Genomic DNA, 16158 nt, shown 5'->3' with positions numbered 1-16158 from the left:
AGTAACATACCTAGGTGCTTAATATTAAACAAACAGGACTATTCTTTTATTTAATATATTTTTTATTGATTAAGATATTACATATGTGTCCTTATCCCCACGTTATCCCCTACCACCCTGCTCATGCCCTCACCACCACCCCCCCACCCTGTTGTCCGTGTCCATTGGTTAGGCCTATATGCTTGCATATAAGTCCTTTGGTTGATCCCTTCCCCTTACCCCCATCCTCCCCTACCTTCCCTCCAAGGACTTCCACACACACAAAATACTTCTTTCTCCCATTTTTATTGGTATCTCTTAACTACTATTGCTGGAGACATGGGTCCAGAGAGATGTTTATTTAGTAGAGAAAACACCTGTGCAGGTATGCGGGGAAAGGGCATGCTGACCTCAGCTAGTCAATGATAAACGGCTCCAGTATTAGGGAAATACGAGGAACTGTGGAAACTGGCACACTGGAGAGCACTCCCCTCGTCTAAATCAGGCAATGACCTCCTCAGCTCCAGTTCATTGTTGCCCCATAGGAATGGAGGCCAAAGTACTATCGGATCTTCCACCATCAGCAATTCAGATTCACGCTCAAATTCCACCTTCTACTTGAACCATTTTTTTTTTCCAGTGGCCCTAGCCTTGTCCTTTCCACACAAGTTTGATATCTCTCAGAATTTCTAGAACAACACTTGGTGATAGTCTTATTGAAAAACAGTTCTTTTTTAAAGAGATAGCAAAGCAATGGCAAGTGCCTTTTTTTAAAAAAACTGTAATGTAGGTATCTTTAAAGAATTATATACCAAACACAGATCTTTTGTGGAAAATATGTATTTAAAAAAAACAACCAAAGAATTATAATTTAAAATCAATTCAGAGTTTGCCCTGGGCAGTGTGGCTTGGTTAGAGTATTGTCCCATACACTGAAATGAGACGGGTTCAATTCCCAGTCAGGGCACATACCTAAGTTGCAAGCTTGGTTAGGGCATATATGAGAGGCAACCAATCGATGTTTCTCTCTCTCTCATTCTCTCTCTCAAAAAAAAAGAAGAAAAGAAAAATCAATAAATATATACTTAGGTGAGTATTAAAAAAGTAAATTCAGATTTTGGATTATTGAGTTTTAAAAACTCAAAATTCTTTCAATAAATTTGACTTAAGTTTTCTGAGAAATTTATTTTAGAATAAAATAATGGATTTTCTAGTACTTTCTATATGACTATTGTCCTTTGAGAAATATGACAATGAACTTTGCCTGAGCCTCCATGAAACTGAGATTCGAGATGATGATGTCCAATCTCTGAGTTGCACATTAATGAGCAAAAAACAATCATAGGTTAATAGAAAATTGTGGTAATTTTCTGGATAATTCATGCCATAAGACCACTGCTGTCTCAATTATCAGATTACATCACTAAATGCCTTCTGGTCTAAATCTTTACATAATTCAAAAAGGCCCTCCTGTCTTCTATCCGTGAGAGAAAGCCATTCATTTACCATTGCTACCTGGCCAAATATTTCTGCCCACGTTTGATAAACATATACAGGCACCCACCAATACCTCTACCCAATCTCAGAACCACCTCTCTAAGCCTTTTATACTCTTACCCACATACCAGCACACCAGCTCTACACGGGCCCACATATATGAATAAGACTTACTAGACACACAATAAAGGGGTGCAAGGCAGCTTCCTCTCCCTAGTGACGACTAGCCTCCTGGCAGTTTCTTCAGCCCAGGAACACGACTTGCTTTATAGCCAGGTGCAAACATTTCACACTTTAATCAAATGTCTGTGAAGAGTTTTCCCGTGCCTCATCTCATTTGATCCTCACAGAAGTCCTGGAGTAGGTAGATAGGAGACTGGTAGAATCCTATTTTCTTTTCATTAGCCGGAAAACAGATTTAGAAAGCTTAGAAACTTGACCCGACTGAAAAGAAGTAAGAAATGGTGGACCTTGAAAATGACTTCAGGTTTTCTCACTGCACAGAATATAGTCAAACACTGCTGCAGTTAAATATTTTACCCTTTGTTCCCCCTGAATGATCTACAATAATAATGTGTTTTGTATTGATACTTACTGCTGTGTTGCTGATAATTACCTGAAAGAGAAGTTGGGATGCTCACTTGGCTGGAAAAAGTTTAGCTAAATCAGAAAGCAGGTCTAATTAAGCAAGCTTATTCTATATACTAGAGGCCCAGTGCAGGGATTTGTGCACTGGGCCTCTAGTATGCGTATAAGATCTTTGGTTAACCCCCTCCCGCTCACCCCCTGCTCCCTTTCCCTCTGAGATTCATCAGTCTGTTCCATGTTTCCATGCCTGTGCACTGAGCATCTGCCCCCTGGTGGTCAGTGCATGTCATAGCTATCAGTCGAATGGTCGAATGGTCAGATGTTCTCTTAGGCTTTTATATATATAAATAGATATAAAAGGCTAAGTTGACTCACATATGCAGGATACATATAAAGCTCTCACTGGCACCAATCGCACATGTGTGTTTCTATCATTGTCAATCATGAATTTGGTTGACACTTCTATTATAGAGAAAGGGCGAGTAGCAATATTAAAATATTTCTTCTAATTAATTTCCTTTCAATGTGCACAGATTCGTGCACCAGACCTCTAGTCTTTTAATAATGCTCATGTTGGTAACTGTGGGAATCTCACACTCCAGTATACACTGTCCAGGAAAATCTGTGCATCCCTAATAATGTATTCTTTTCATAGCGGAATGAAGCTAAGCTTGACAGAGAACTTTTGACATCACTGTCATCATCATCATCAACAGAAGACTATACCGTGGATGAAGAAGAGTGCTGAGAGAAACCAGAAGTAAACTGTGTTTAAGACACTGTACACAAGTCAATTGTTTCAGTTTAACTGTAGCAGTATGTTTAATTCTAGTCCAATCCATGAGGTTGGGATTGTCTTTTACAATTCATCTTTAAAAATCTTACAGTCAATAAATCCTAGAAAATCATACTTAAGGGATCTGTCCAACCATAATTTTGACTCCTATTGGTAAAAAACATATTTTAAGATGGATAAATAATCGTTATGAAGCTTAGAGAGCTTGCAACCATTTCTTTGGAAACACATCTTGATAATAGCAACCGTTCATCATAATACAAAACAGAAAGGATTAATTTACTGTGGCATGAGAAGTCCTGCCAGTTCCTAAATGCCCTAAATAGTTTCTCTGAGATTTTTTTACATTGTTTAGGCCTCAAGGAAAACCAAGGCCCCGCCTCCAGGTTTGGTAGCAAACAAACTCTGCTTCTCGGGTGCCAGGCACCGATCACCACTCTGGTAATAGGCTTCCTGCACATTTGCTAGGAAGCTGGGCAGCTTGTCAGCAGGTACCAATGAGACTGTGCAGCCTCCCCATCCTGCTCCTGTGAGTCGTGACCCTTGAGCTCCAAACGTCCTAAAACAGTGAGAAAAGAAAAATTAGATCCTGCAAATGAACATGAGAGTGATTTGGCTGCTGCTTATAAGACACATAGCCTACCCAAGTTCTAATGAGAGAGAGTGCATCTGTGTGTATTGTTTTGTAGGGTTTTCTCCAGTGAACTTTTTAGTAAATTAGAAAATGTATACTGTTGCAGAGGTAATTTCAAATTTAATTATATCTAAAACTGGCCCTTGGTTTTGGCTCTGAGTAGTAGGCTGCTTGCTCTACGGCTCTTTGAGTGGTGATCTCATGGAATCTTCCTGCATCTTCAGGAGCTGGTCTGACAACTGGACTCAGAATTTACCATCCAGTGAAATGTGCAATTGGGATGGAAACTATTGTATAATCCACCACACAGCAGGCGGTGAGCTTAGTCCCCATCAACTAGGCACTGTCAAAGCTAAGATTTGTACAAAGTACAAGGATCACTCATCTTTAAAGGATGCTATTTATCCTGACAATAAAGTTAACATGTACTTCCAATTCTAATAAATTTACTCCAAAGTTATAGCAGGTTAAAAACTCCATAAGTAATTTAGCACAATGTCATCCCCTTTTTCCATCTAAATGAGCTACTTTACTTCCTGGAAAATATCAGTAGACTATTACCCTACTCTAGAACATCAGAATTATTGCACACCAGTGATTCACTTCCCCTCAATAATTTTGTCAATCGATTTCTTGTCATCATCTGCTTTATTCATTAAAGTATGCTTTTCAAATAAAAATAGATCTTGAAGGAAAAAAAACAAAAATGCTTGCAAACAAATAAAAACCACTCCTGTCCTCCTGTCCCTCAAACATTCATTGAGCTGATGACCCAATAGCTACATGGAGCCCTGGGATCCTAGAATGACTCTGAGTCCGTAGGCTGGCAAAGGGCCAATTTGCAATTTGGTGATTTAGGAAAAAAAAAAAAAAAAACAGTTGTCAGTCACATCAAACTCTCTTCCCTGGGGAAAATGCTAGAACAATAGAGGTGTCAGGGAAGCACCTCCCGAGAACCGTGCCTCATCCAGAGCACACTGTGCCTCCTCCTCCATTCTCTAGGGCCCAAACTGTGCCATTTGGCTGGACACAGGCCAACCGGGTCTCCTATGGTCTTCAATGAACTTGTAGGCATATTTGCTTACAGTTTTTCACTGGAACAGTTTCTGAAAGCTGTGGTTTCAAAACTGAACTTAAAGCAAACTGAGTGATGTTTCTAACTCACTGCAAACCCCATAAGAATTGTACCAAAGGGCCTATTGTGCTGAGTATCCCGCAAGTTTCCAGAGAGCAGAAGCTCAAGTCTTCCTAGGTGAATGCATTCACTTCTGAGTCCCCAGAGTGGCTGTCAGCACCCTGCCGGCTGCAGATGACATGGAGTAAATTGCATCAACCACATGGTCTAAAATCATCAAAGCTTGACTTTCCCAAATAGAGAGCGATAAGTGCTATTATAAATAGCCTGTGCCCTGAGCCAGTGGCACTTGTGATCACAAATCAGGGTCTTCCCAGCAGCTGATCAGCCGCCTGCCCAGCTACACACTCACAGGCTGAAAGGGCCTGTCTGCAGTGTCCTCACTGGTATTTAATATGCCCTTTGGCATATGCCATCAAAATTCCCGGAGACCCAAAAGTTAGGAGACCAATAAAAACTTTAAATTAAGAAGCAGGTGAGCAAGGGCATTTAGTGAACGTTTCATGTTTGCATTTTCCCCTGGAAGAGCAGTAAAATATTAAGAATGTAGGTCCTGAGCAGCAACCATCAGAGAGGCAATACAAGAGTTATAAAAAACCAAACCCTAAAATCTCCCAAATACCACTTTGATGACTGTGGCAACTGGACTAAGAAGAGTGCAGAAAGGTTGATCAAAACAACAAAAGAAGCCTCTGCCTTAAAAAGCATGATCTATCAAACAAAGGCTAGGGCAAGATACGAGATGGAGATTATAGACTATTCCTTTTGATCCTTTTATCACTGAAAAGTATATTCTTATAACTTTCCAGGCACCCAATAAAGCCCGAATAAAATTTCCTACTTTTAAAGGATCTGATTTGACCATAAAGCACTTACTAAGGCACCATGCACAAGATAATGGGGGTAGGGGAATCCAATAAGACCCAACTTTGCTACAAACTACAAAGAGAAAGAGCAAGGAATTTTGCCTTGTATGTATTTCTATTTAATTTTATTTCAAAATAAGTATTTTTTATATTATACAAATGTGTATTAAATTAATTATTTTAGAAAATCTTAAATTCAGGGACAGCTTATATCTATCTCTCTAATCTCAGCCCAGCATAATTCCAGGCATTTGTTAGGTTCTAAAAATTGGCTGTTGGGTTTTATATTTGTTTTAAAATATCAAAATATAGGAACTGCCTTATGACCCAGCAATTCTACTTCTGGGAATTTATCCGAAGAAACTGGAAACACTAATTTGAAAGAATATATGCTCCCTTATGTTCTTTTAAAATAGCCAGGATCTGGAAGCAGCCCAAGAGTCCATCAGTAGATGAGTAGATAAAACAGCTATTTTACATGTACACAATGGAATACTACTTGGCTGTAAAAAGAAAGAAAATTTTACCCTTTGCAGCAGCATGGATGGACCTGGAGAACATTATGCTGAGTGATATAATGCAGTCAGAGAAAGACAAGTATCTGATTTCACTTGTATGTGGAATCTAATGAACAAATTGAACTAACAAGCAAAATAGAGGCAGATTCATAAATAGACCAGTCTTTTTGGCCAGGGGGTGGAGGAGTTGGGGTGTGTGTGTAGAGATTGAGCAAAAATAAATAAAAGAGAAAGATCTCATGAACACAGACAACAGTGTGGTGATTATGGGTGGGGGAAGGAGTGGGGGGAGGTGGAAGAGGGTATAGGGGGAACTAATAGTGATGAAAAAAAACTAAAATAAAAAAATATCAAAATATTTACTCAGGTTTTTAAAATGAATGTTAGAAAACCACAATTATGTGAAATAAAGTATAATAATAAAGGAAAAAGATGATACTTGCCCAATTATAAAATCTTTTAAGTAAACAAAATGTAAATTTTAAAGTAGAATTTACTGAAGAACATAAAACAATTTTGAAACCAAGTCAATTATATATGAAATGGCATATATATTAATATAATATATATAATATAATCTATAATAATAAAAGTGTAATATGCTAGTTAGACCAGATGAAGCTGGGGCCGGAAGGAAGTCCAGGTCCCGGGTACCAAAGGGAAGCCAGTGCCAGCAGCCAGGGGAAGGAAGACCTACTCTTACACAAATTTCGTGCATCGGACCTCTAGTATAATCTATACTAATAAAAGGGTAATATGCTAATTAGACCGATATTCTTCTGGACAGAGCCACGGTGGTGGAGGCCGAGGCAGAGGCAGTTAGGGGTGATCAGGCTGGCAGGGGAGGGCAGTTAGGGATGATTAGGCCAGCAGGGGAGGGCAGTTAGGGGCAATCAGGCCATCAGGGGGGGAGCAAGTAGGGGTGATCAGGCTGGCAGGGGAGCAGTTAGGGGGCAATCAGGCAAGCAGGGGAGCAGTTAGGAGCATCAGGCTGGCAGGCAGAGGTAGTTAGGGGCAATCAGGCAGGCAGGCAGGCGACTGGTTAGGAGCCAATGGTCCCTGCGGGATTGGGCCTAAACTGGCAGTCAGACATCCCCCAAGGGGTCCCAGATTAGAGAGGGTGCAGGCCAGGCTGAGGGACTCCCCTTCCCTTCTGTGCATGAATTTCATGCACTGGGCCTCTAGTATAATCTATATATACAAAGAAGTAATATGTAAATGAGGTTGGGACTCTGTAACAGTCATGACCAGCACAGGAGGAGGGGTCAGGTACGGTCCCGAGCCTGAGAGAACAACACACAGGCGCGGCCCAGAGCCTGAGAGATCAACACAGAGAGGCGCCTGCTCCGAGCCTCCTCGGCGTGGCTGGGGGCAGGCCCCCAGCGGACACACACACACACACACACACACACACACAGGGCACCTGCTCCGAGCCTCCTCGGCGTGGCTGGGGGCAGGCACCCAGCGGACACACACACACACACACACACACACACACACACGGGGCACCTGCTCCGAGCCTCCAACCCGGGGGGTGGGGGGTCCCTCAGCCCAGCCTGCCTCCTTTCACAGTCCGGGAGCCCTCAGGGAGCTTCCCACAGGGAGCGGGCCTCTGGCCACGGAGGCTCAGAGCAGGGGCCCCGTGTGTGTGTGTGTGTGTGTGTGTGTGTGTGTGTGTGTGTGTGTTCGCTGGGGGACTGCCCCCAGCTGCGCCATAGAGTCAGTATGGTATACCATACTGACTGCCTCTAATATAATCATAAGCAGTCAGTAATAGATCCTTTACCTGGAAATACTTCATGCATCTGCTCTGAAGCCTAAAATTTTCTGACTAGAATCTCAGAAAAACAGACCTTCCAGAACTACTTATATTATTTTTACAGCCAGGTTAGAACCACTTTCAGATAACTTTAGATTCAAGAAATCACAGACTCCAAATACTGTTTAGATGAAAAAGTATAAGAAAATATGACTACAAGTCTACCTTAGAAATGAAGCTGCTAGATGAAACCGGTTTGGCTCAGTGGATAAAGCGTCGGCCTGCGGACTGAAAGGTCCCAGGTTCGATTCCGGTCAAGGGCATGTACCTGGGTTGTGGGCACATCCCCAGTAGGAGGTGTGCAGGAGGCAGCTGATCGATGTTTCTCTCTCATCGATGTTTCTCTCTATCTCTCTCCCTTCCTCTCTGTAAAAAATCAATAAAATATATTTTAAAAAAAGAAAAAGAAAAGAAATGAAGCTGCTAAAGGCCATTGGAGAGCAGTTGGGTTGGTTCTATTATGGTATATCTATATCTATCTATCTATCTATCTAACTATCTATCTATCTATCTATCTATCTATCTATCTATCTATCTATCTATCTGGCAGGTGGAGGAAAGTAAGTGGAAGACAGAGGCCCAAAGAGAAGTGAGCCCGAGGGCAGCGGGAAGGGCTCCCTGCCTTTCTTGGGCAGAAATCAGGTTAGCACCTGAGCTGGTGGGAAAAGGGCCCAGGACTGTGGTGTGCACCTCGCTCCTCCCTCTGGGACCTGCTCAGAACAGGCACTGGAGGCTGAGCAGTTCGGGGGGAATAACGCTGTGGAAAGCCTTCTGAGGAAGACAGCACTTCTACTTTTGTAACCTTTGTTGGTCTATTAAAGTGTGTCATTAACAGCTTGGGCAATAATGCAGCACTGAGTCCTCCTTATTTCAACAAGTGTCAACTTATAAATAATGGCCTTAACTGTTTTTCCTTAAGTGCAACCAGGGAAACCAATAGCGAATGAGCGGTTTCTCATGTAATTGACTTGGTTTCAAAACTCTTTTGTGTTCCTCAGCAAATCCTACTTTAAAATTCAGCTGTTTCTTAAAATTTACATTTTCCTTAAAAAGAGTTACTTTATCATTGGGCAAGCTTCATCTTTTTCCTTCATTATTATACGGTACTTTGTTTCTCATAATTGAGGTCTTCTAATGTTAATTTAATAAAATAAGTAAACAGACTCCCTGCAGGAGTGTAGTTTTCTTCTCCCTCCCTGCCCCTTTTCTTTGGATCCTCAATGGATTTTCTCTTGAGGAACAGAAAAAGGCTCCACTGAGAAAACAGCCAGCACTGGTGGCCGCTATCCTTCCCCCCTTCTCTCCATCCAGTCAGAAAGCAGCTTCTATGTTGTCCGATAGACTGGCTATGTAGAGGCACCTTTCCATGCAGTCTGGCTCAGAGCACATGAAGGTTCTAGCAGGTAATAGTGCCCCGAGTATTCCAGGCATAGGAATCCTTCATTCACTTAACCCATTAGTAGTCTTTTGCAAATACTTTCCAAGCAGGCCTTCAGGAAAACTAAAGGAATTTTAAAGTGCCACAAGGGGACCAGGAGGAAAAGCTAACCATTATGTTTGGCGATGCTCCCGACCCCTTTCCAGCCTTCCTCCTGTCCACAGCCTCACTATGCTGACTGGTCACAGCACTTAAGCACTAGCACCTCTATCTCTCCTCTTCCTGCTCTCATATCTGACGGTATCTTAAGATCATTCTGACTCAGAAATGTGAAGTCTGACTTCCAAAAATGTGGCTTTTATAGAAAGAAGGACATTTTCTCAAGCCAAAAATCCAGGAGTCATCTCGTGTCTTGTCTTTCACCCACACAGCGATGGTCTTGAGTCTTCCTTCAAGGCATCTGCACAGGACCTTAGCACTTCCACTCGCCTTTCTCCCTTCAAGCCAGAGCGCCTCCATGGCCCCCAAGGCACATGTGGTGTGGCTCCTCCCACCCTTCTTCCTCCATCACCCACTACTCTGTCCTTCCTCTACTGTCCTTCAACCACACTGGTCTTCTTACTGTACCTCACATGACAGCCACATGCTCACTCAGGACCTATCTACTTCCTTCAGGACTCTGTTCAAATACTGTCTCTTCAGAGAGGACTCCTTCAGCCATTCCATATAAAGATTTCCCCCTTCAGCCCTGGTACTCTCTATCCCTTCTTCGTCTTCTTTTTCATAACACTTATCACTACCATCTGATTTCTTTTTAATTGTCATTTTCCTCTTTCCCTGTGAGAATGTAAGTTCCACAAGAGCCATAGCTTGTGGACCATCCCAGGAAGAAAAAGTTCATTAGTGAATTGCAGGAGGCTAGCAAATGCCTTTCCACTGCTTTTCAGGCAGGATTCAAACCACCCCACTACCTTACAGGCAGTGACGCTTCCTGATTTTGCACAAACCATCTCTCTTCCTCTTATGTCCAGAACTGAACGATATTTGTCCCCTTTCATTTCCTGGGCCCGTGATATTTTCTGAAAAGAGCACTTACAATGAAACAAGCTCAGGAAGGCTTCCTGGCAATGAGCGAGCGAACACTGACGGCAGCAGAGTCATGGTCATCAATGCTCCATTCACATCCCTCAGCAAGCCGGGTCACACACGCCATGTGCAATCACGGGGGCTGCGTGGTTTAAACTCTTCAGGCTGCGGGTGTGGCAGTGAGTGAGGCCAGCCATAGGCGCCAAGTGGCAAATTATATTTTCATTGCTAATTGCAGACAGTCCTCATATTCTCTTCATGCATTATCTTCTCACAGTGAAAACAACATGTAGCCATTTGAGAGTTTGCCCAGTTTCCCTTTCAGTTCTCCCAAGGTCACGGATCCCTCTGGGCAAAGGGACCATTCTCCTCTGTTCCCCCCACTCACTAGCAATTACAGACGAACTGGTCACAAGCTCCCTGAAAGTTTCCCTCATTACATTTCTGTCTCACCAACCATTCATAAACTGGGCTTTCTCATCTTTATTCCCCCAAATTGCCTAACAAACCGGGAAGGCAGGAAATGCTGGCTCTCTGAGTTAATCCCTTCGGCAACCTCCCTCTAGCCCAGCATCCTATTAGGCTTGAGGCTCCCTTTCCATTTTCTGTTCTTTTGTGAGGCGAACGTGATAACCACTACACTACGGAAACGTGCTTCATTTTCTGTTCTTTTGAATAAAACTAAACTTGGGACACCAAGCAGGAGATGTTGGCAGAGCCGCAGTGCAGTGGGCAGCACTGGGTGAACTATCAGGAGAAAGTAACAGGGGCCATGTCTGAGAAAAGCCCCCTAAATGTCTTTTCCGGGATGTTCTGAAGGAACGACTCCATTCCCGGAGCCTCGTGAAGCGTGAGGGAGGCCTCCAGTCTCTCATCACACAGACGTTCAGGAAGGAGCAAGGTCGGCTCCATTTCACACACAACTCTTCATACAGGAAGTGGGCAAGGATCATCTTTCACTCAGAAGGCCATGAAAATGTGGTGTGTGTTGTTTTTTTTCATTAATTCAAACAATTGCTTTGGTAGCATCTCCCCACCCCCACCCCTGCCACGCTGCTGTCTCAGCCTCACCGACAGATGTCCACCAGCTGGTCCAGCTCAGGGCAGCTACACTCGTACATGTCCCGGCAGCTCTCGTGGCTCTGGTTCATCAGCTCCCCCAGCAGCTGGACCATGTTGTCAGGTGCTTCCTCACAGATCTTCTTAAACTGGAGCACTCGCGCAGCCTCGCTGTACACGTGCTTGGCCCGCTGGTACAGTTTGAAGACGAGCACTGAGGAAGAAAGGGGATGGGGAACAAGGTTAGAAATAGTTACCGGACAGCCCAGTGCAAAGAAAAGTATGGTTATTGAGGACTTGCATTTCCGTCTTCATTATCAATACCTTAGACTTGATATAGGTCTCTCCTTCACTGAAAGAATTCTTTAAAGTCTACATGTCTCATTTTAAGTCTAGCTCTAACGTTTTATGATTCTATGAGGAACTTCCTCCAGGCCTTTCCCCCCATGTTGTTATGCTTTGTGAAGAGGATGTGACTGTCACCTTCTGTTTGCACCCAGTTCTCCTCTCTGCCCTTCCCTGCCCCGACATCTGCCCCAGGAGGCTGGCCGGTGTGGGGCACACCAACACGCTCCCTTGCCATCTAGATGGGAGAGAGGAAGATCAGCAAGAGACAGAGGGGAGAGAGTAAGGCCAGAATGTTTGCTCCCAGCTCTCCCTTGAAGAGCCTTCTGGAGCCAGGTCTGTCCTCCACTGAAGGACATCCTTTCGAGGCAGCTTTTTACATGACTCTCTTCCGGGTGCCTCTCCCCTAGACTATTACTACTTTTTTGGAAGTACTGTCACATTCCACTTATGAACCAATAGATTCTGCTAAAGTCTCGGGTCACATTTTCCCCTCCATACCACCATCTTCCTGGCTCTTGGAGATGGATAAAAAGGCAGCAAAGGCTACAGGAAGTGAATGCTCATTCTTAGGATTTGTGTAACAGTTTACTAATTATAAGTGTGGGGCTAGTTTTCCTATAAATTAATAATGAAAAGTTTTCTTTCAAAGTTTCTCAATTGAGTCATATTAGACATATTAACTTAGAGTTGACTGCTTGCATCAATGAAATGATACAAATTCATGTGAATTTTCCTATTCTCTTTCAAAGAGGGCCTAAATGCAGTCATCAGGTCTAATTGGTTCTTTTTTTTACAGTGTGTTTTGTCATCATCCCTTCCTTCTATTCCCACTGTCATGACCCAAATTTAACTTTTATTTCCTTTCCCACTTAAACTATTTTGCAGTGATTTCCCAATTGATCTTCCTGTCTTAATCTCAACCTCCCTTGAGGTCAACACTGTCAGATTGCGCTCCTAACACATAGCCTTACTCATGGTCCCAAACCTTTACTGCTTCCCCAGTTTTTACCATAATCCAAATTCTTAGACTCAACATGCTTGTCCCAATAGGAAATCTTCCCTCCAGCCAAACTTGCCAATTCATAGTTATCCAAACACTCCTTGCTTCTGCGTATACTCATTGGTCCACACAAAAGGAGTTTCTTGCTCTCTCTCTCTCTCTCTCTCTCCCTGTCAAAATTTTACCTCCTTTATATGCTCCATGAAGTTATAATGGCCCCAGATGGGAACAATATCTTGACTCTGAATTTGTACCACATTTGCAGTCCGTGGCACTCATTTGGGTGATCATCATATACAGTACTTTCCACAGTAATTGTTTCTCGTATCTCCGCAAAGTTTGCCAACTGCTGAAGACAAAGACTTGGTCTTCTGATTCTGTGCATTCCCCCACTACAACCTTTCACCCCACAACAGCACCTTCAACAGTGCCTTACACAGCAGGAGCTCCAGTGGCTGTCCATTGTTGATAATGTGGTATTAGGGCTTTATTTTTAACCCCCAAAGCAAGATACCTCCATATAGTCATTGTTGTTTAAAAAATGAGGTGCTGGTATTCAACAGCTTACTAGTACTGAGGAAAGGGGACAGCAAGATTCCCTTTGATATTGAATCTGCAACCACTGACATCAAGTATGGAGGAAAAATAAGAAAAAATACCAATACTGGCATATACTGACAGCAAAAACACACTATCTGAAGAGAGATCACAGGTAGATTTAATGATCACTCTTCAAAATCTCTGAACAGAGAAGGAAAAAGATGAGCCATTGATTGGCATGTAGGTGCCCAAGATAGTGCCAATAATTTTATGTATGCTAATATATCTATACTAATAAAAGGGTAATATGCTAATTAGACCAGGTCAATCGGCCATCTTCCAGACGTCCGACTTCCTTCCAGACAAAGCCATGGTGGTGGGGGCTGAGGCAGAGGCAGTTAGGGGTGATCAAGCAGGCAGGGGAGTGGTTAGGGGCAATCAGGCAGGCAGAGTGGTTAGGGGCGATCAGGCAGGCAGGTAGGCAAGTGGTTAGGAGCCAGTGATCCCGGATTGCGAGAGGGATGTCCGACGGCCAGTTTGAGCCCAAGGGACTCCCTCACCATGCATGCATTTTGTGCACCAGGCCTCTAGTAACAAATCACAAGGGTGTAAAGTGCAGCAGATGGAATACAGTCAATAATATCACAATTTTGTACAGTGACTGATGGATACTGGACATTTTATGGTGATCACTTTGTAAGTTACATAAATGTCAATTCTCACTGTGTTGTATACTTGAAGCTAATATAATACTGTGTGTCAACTATAATTGACACAAAGTATTAGCCCGGCCTGTGTGGCTCAGTAGTTGAGCATCAACCTATGAACCAAGAGGTCAGGGTTCAATTCCCAGTCAGAGCACACGCCCAGGTTGAGGGCTCGATCCCCAGTGGGGAGCATTCAGGAAGCAGCTGATCAATGATTCTCTCTCATCATTGATGTTTCTAGCTCTCTTTCTCCCTCTCCCTTCCTCCTCCCTCTCCCTTTCTCTCTGAAATAAATAATACATATATATATAAAAGAGCTTTACATTCCAGAATGAAAAAAAATAATACTAGCTTTTGGATTCCACATGTTTCAGTTTTACTTTTTAACTACTTCATCTCCCATAATCATGGGCCAAGTTACAAAATCAGAGCGTGGGGTTGGGGGCAGAAGGGGAGATTATTGGTTCGTTTTTATTGTAATGTTCCATTTTATGAAGAAATCATCTAGTTTCCAGGTCCACTGCTATTTACTATCACAGCACAAAAGGCACAATAAAGCAACATCCATTACAACCATAAAGCAGTGCTATTTAGCTGACAAATCACTGTACTATACTCCAACTTCCAAAAATTTTAAAACTTTGAATTATAAAAATTTTCAAATTTACAGAACAGTAGAGAAAATATTACAGTAAACTCAATGAGCCCATAAATTAAACAATTATTAACATTTTGCCATATTTTCTTCAATTGATATTTTGTTGAAGTGTTTTAAAATAAATTATAGATGTGACATTTCCTCCCTACATATTTGCATGTGCATGTCCACAATATAAGTATATTTTCTTACATAACTCCATATCATTATCACATCTAACAAAATTACAAATGATTCCTTAATATTGTCACATATTCAGTGCATATTAAAATGTCCCAGTTGTCACTTAAATGTCAATTGATTTATACCATGATCCAACCAAAATCTACACATTATATTCCGTTATGTCTAATAAGTCTCTTTTTTAATATATATATTTATTGATTTCAGAGAGAAAGGGAGAGGGAGAGAGAGATAGATACATTAATAATGAAAGAGAATCATTGATCGGCTGCTTCCTGCACGCTCCCTACTGGGGATCAACCCGCAACCCAGGCATGTGCCCTCAACCGGAATCGAATCTGAGCAGGCCAACGCTCTATCCACTGAGCCAAACCAGTTAAGGCTAATAAGTCTCTTTAAATCAGAATTTAAAGTGATTTTTTTTATAATCTTCGTTTTCAATGTCATATACATATAATATAAGCATGTTTAGGGCCATTTCCTGTAATAAAACTCAATATAGTCCATTAGGGAGAGTATGCTTTGGTTTCCCTTTAGGATTACATAGTCCTTTAAGATTAAATGTTTTTTGTTAGGATTAAATATTCTAAAGCAGAAACTGTCCAGAGAGATGTTTTTATGTTAATCCTTAGTATTGGTATTTTGATTTGTGATAAGAAGCATTCAGAAAGCACCAAGCAGATTACTAGACCCTCACAAATCTGGCAACATCTGTGTCTGTTGTCTATTGCAGGGTGTGTCTGAGCAAGACTCCTGAAACAAAATGTCTAAGGAGGACTCTTGCTAGGCATTCGAAAGTGTGCCCCCTGAACGGCAGTTTACAGTGCAGGAGAGGGCAGAAAGGGCATCTGTTTTCAATTGTGATATAAAGTCTTGCTAAGGGCTACAACAGATCTGGAGACCACCCTGTGGGAGGGAAAGCAGTTCTGTGTTGGCTGGGTATCACAAATGCTCTCTCGATCCAGGGTTCTGGCTTGTTATTTGCTGGCAACTCATCAGGTCTCTGTTGCACATTTACCAAAATATGCAAGAAAATCTAAAACTGTAACAGCTTTCTTCCCTGCCCCATCTGTATATAAACTCTTATAATCCTTCAGAGCAATTATTTTATTAAAGATGAAGGAAGTTGTTACTGTCTTCATTCATACATGCTTTCTTTCAAAGCAAATTCAATTTTAGACTAGAACACCAGGTGCCATTTTCCTAAAATACTACTAGCATCCTATCCTGTGGACGGGACATCTGAGGCTTTGAAGCAGGACATATCGCATAGACTTTAGAACATGAATTTTCTCCAGTGTGATTCTTATAGATAATTACTGATTCTGATCCTGGAATCATGACACAGATTCTGAGATCTAGGTGAG

General features: G+C 42.3%; 2 protein-coding genes across 6 annotated transcripts in view; one reads left to right on the top strand and one right to left on the bottom strand.

Moving 5' to 3' along the window:
- Positions 1–2854, top strand: part of FAM227B (family with sequence similarity 227 member B) — a 204195-nt gene extending 201341 nt beyond the window's left edge. The window contains exon 17 of the mRNA XM_036301039.1: positions 2720–2854. Coding sequence (XP_036156932.1) covers positions 2720–2812 — 93 coding nt within the window. The 3' untranslated portion in view covers positions 2813–2854. The remainder of the gene's footprint in view (positions 1–2719) is intronic.
- A 327-nt stretch (positions 2855–3181) lies between these two features.
- GALK2 (galactokinase 2) overlaps positions 3182–16158 on the bottom strand; it is a 154293-nt gene continuing 141316 nt past the window's right edge. For all 5 annotated transcript variants that reach the window (XM_036300893.1, XM_036300899.1, XM_036300884.1 and 2 more), the window contains 2 exons: positions 11368–11569; positions 3182–3419 (listed from right to left, as the gene is read on the bottom strand). In XM_036300893.1, the coding sequence (XP_036156786.1) occupies positions 3212–3419; positions 11368–11569 (410 nt within the window). In that variant the 3' untranslated portion in view covers positions 3182–3211. The remainder of the gene's footprint in view (positions 3420–11367; positions 11570–16158) is intronic.

The sequence above is a fragment of the Myotis myotis genome, unplaced genomic scaffold, assembly GCF_014108235.1.
Source record: "Myotis myotis isolate mMyoMyo1 unplaced genomic scaffold, mMyoMyo1.p scaffold_m19_p_1, whole genome shotgun sequence".
Lineage (NCBI taxonomy): Eukaryota > Metazoa > Chordata > Mammalia > Chiroptera > Vespertilionidae > Myotis > Myotis myotis.
This window is presented reverse-complemented; position numbering and strand designations above follow the sequence as displayed.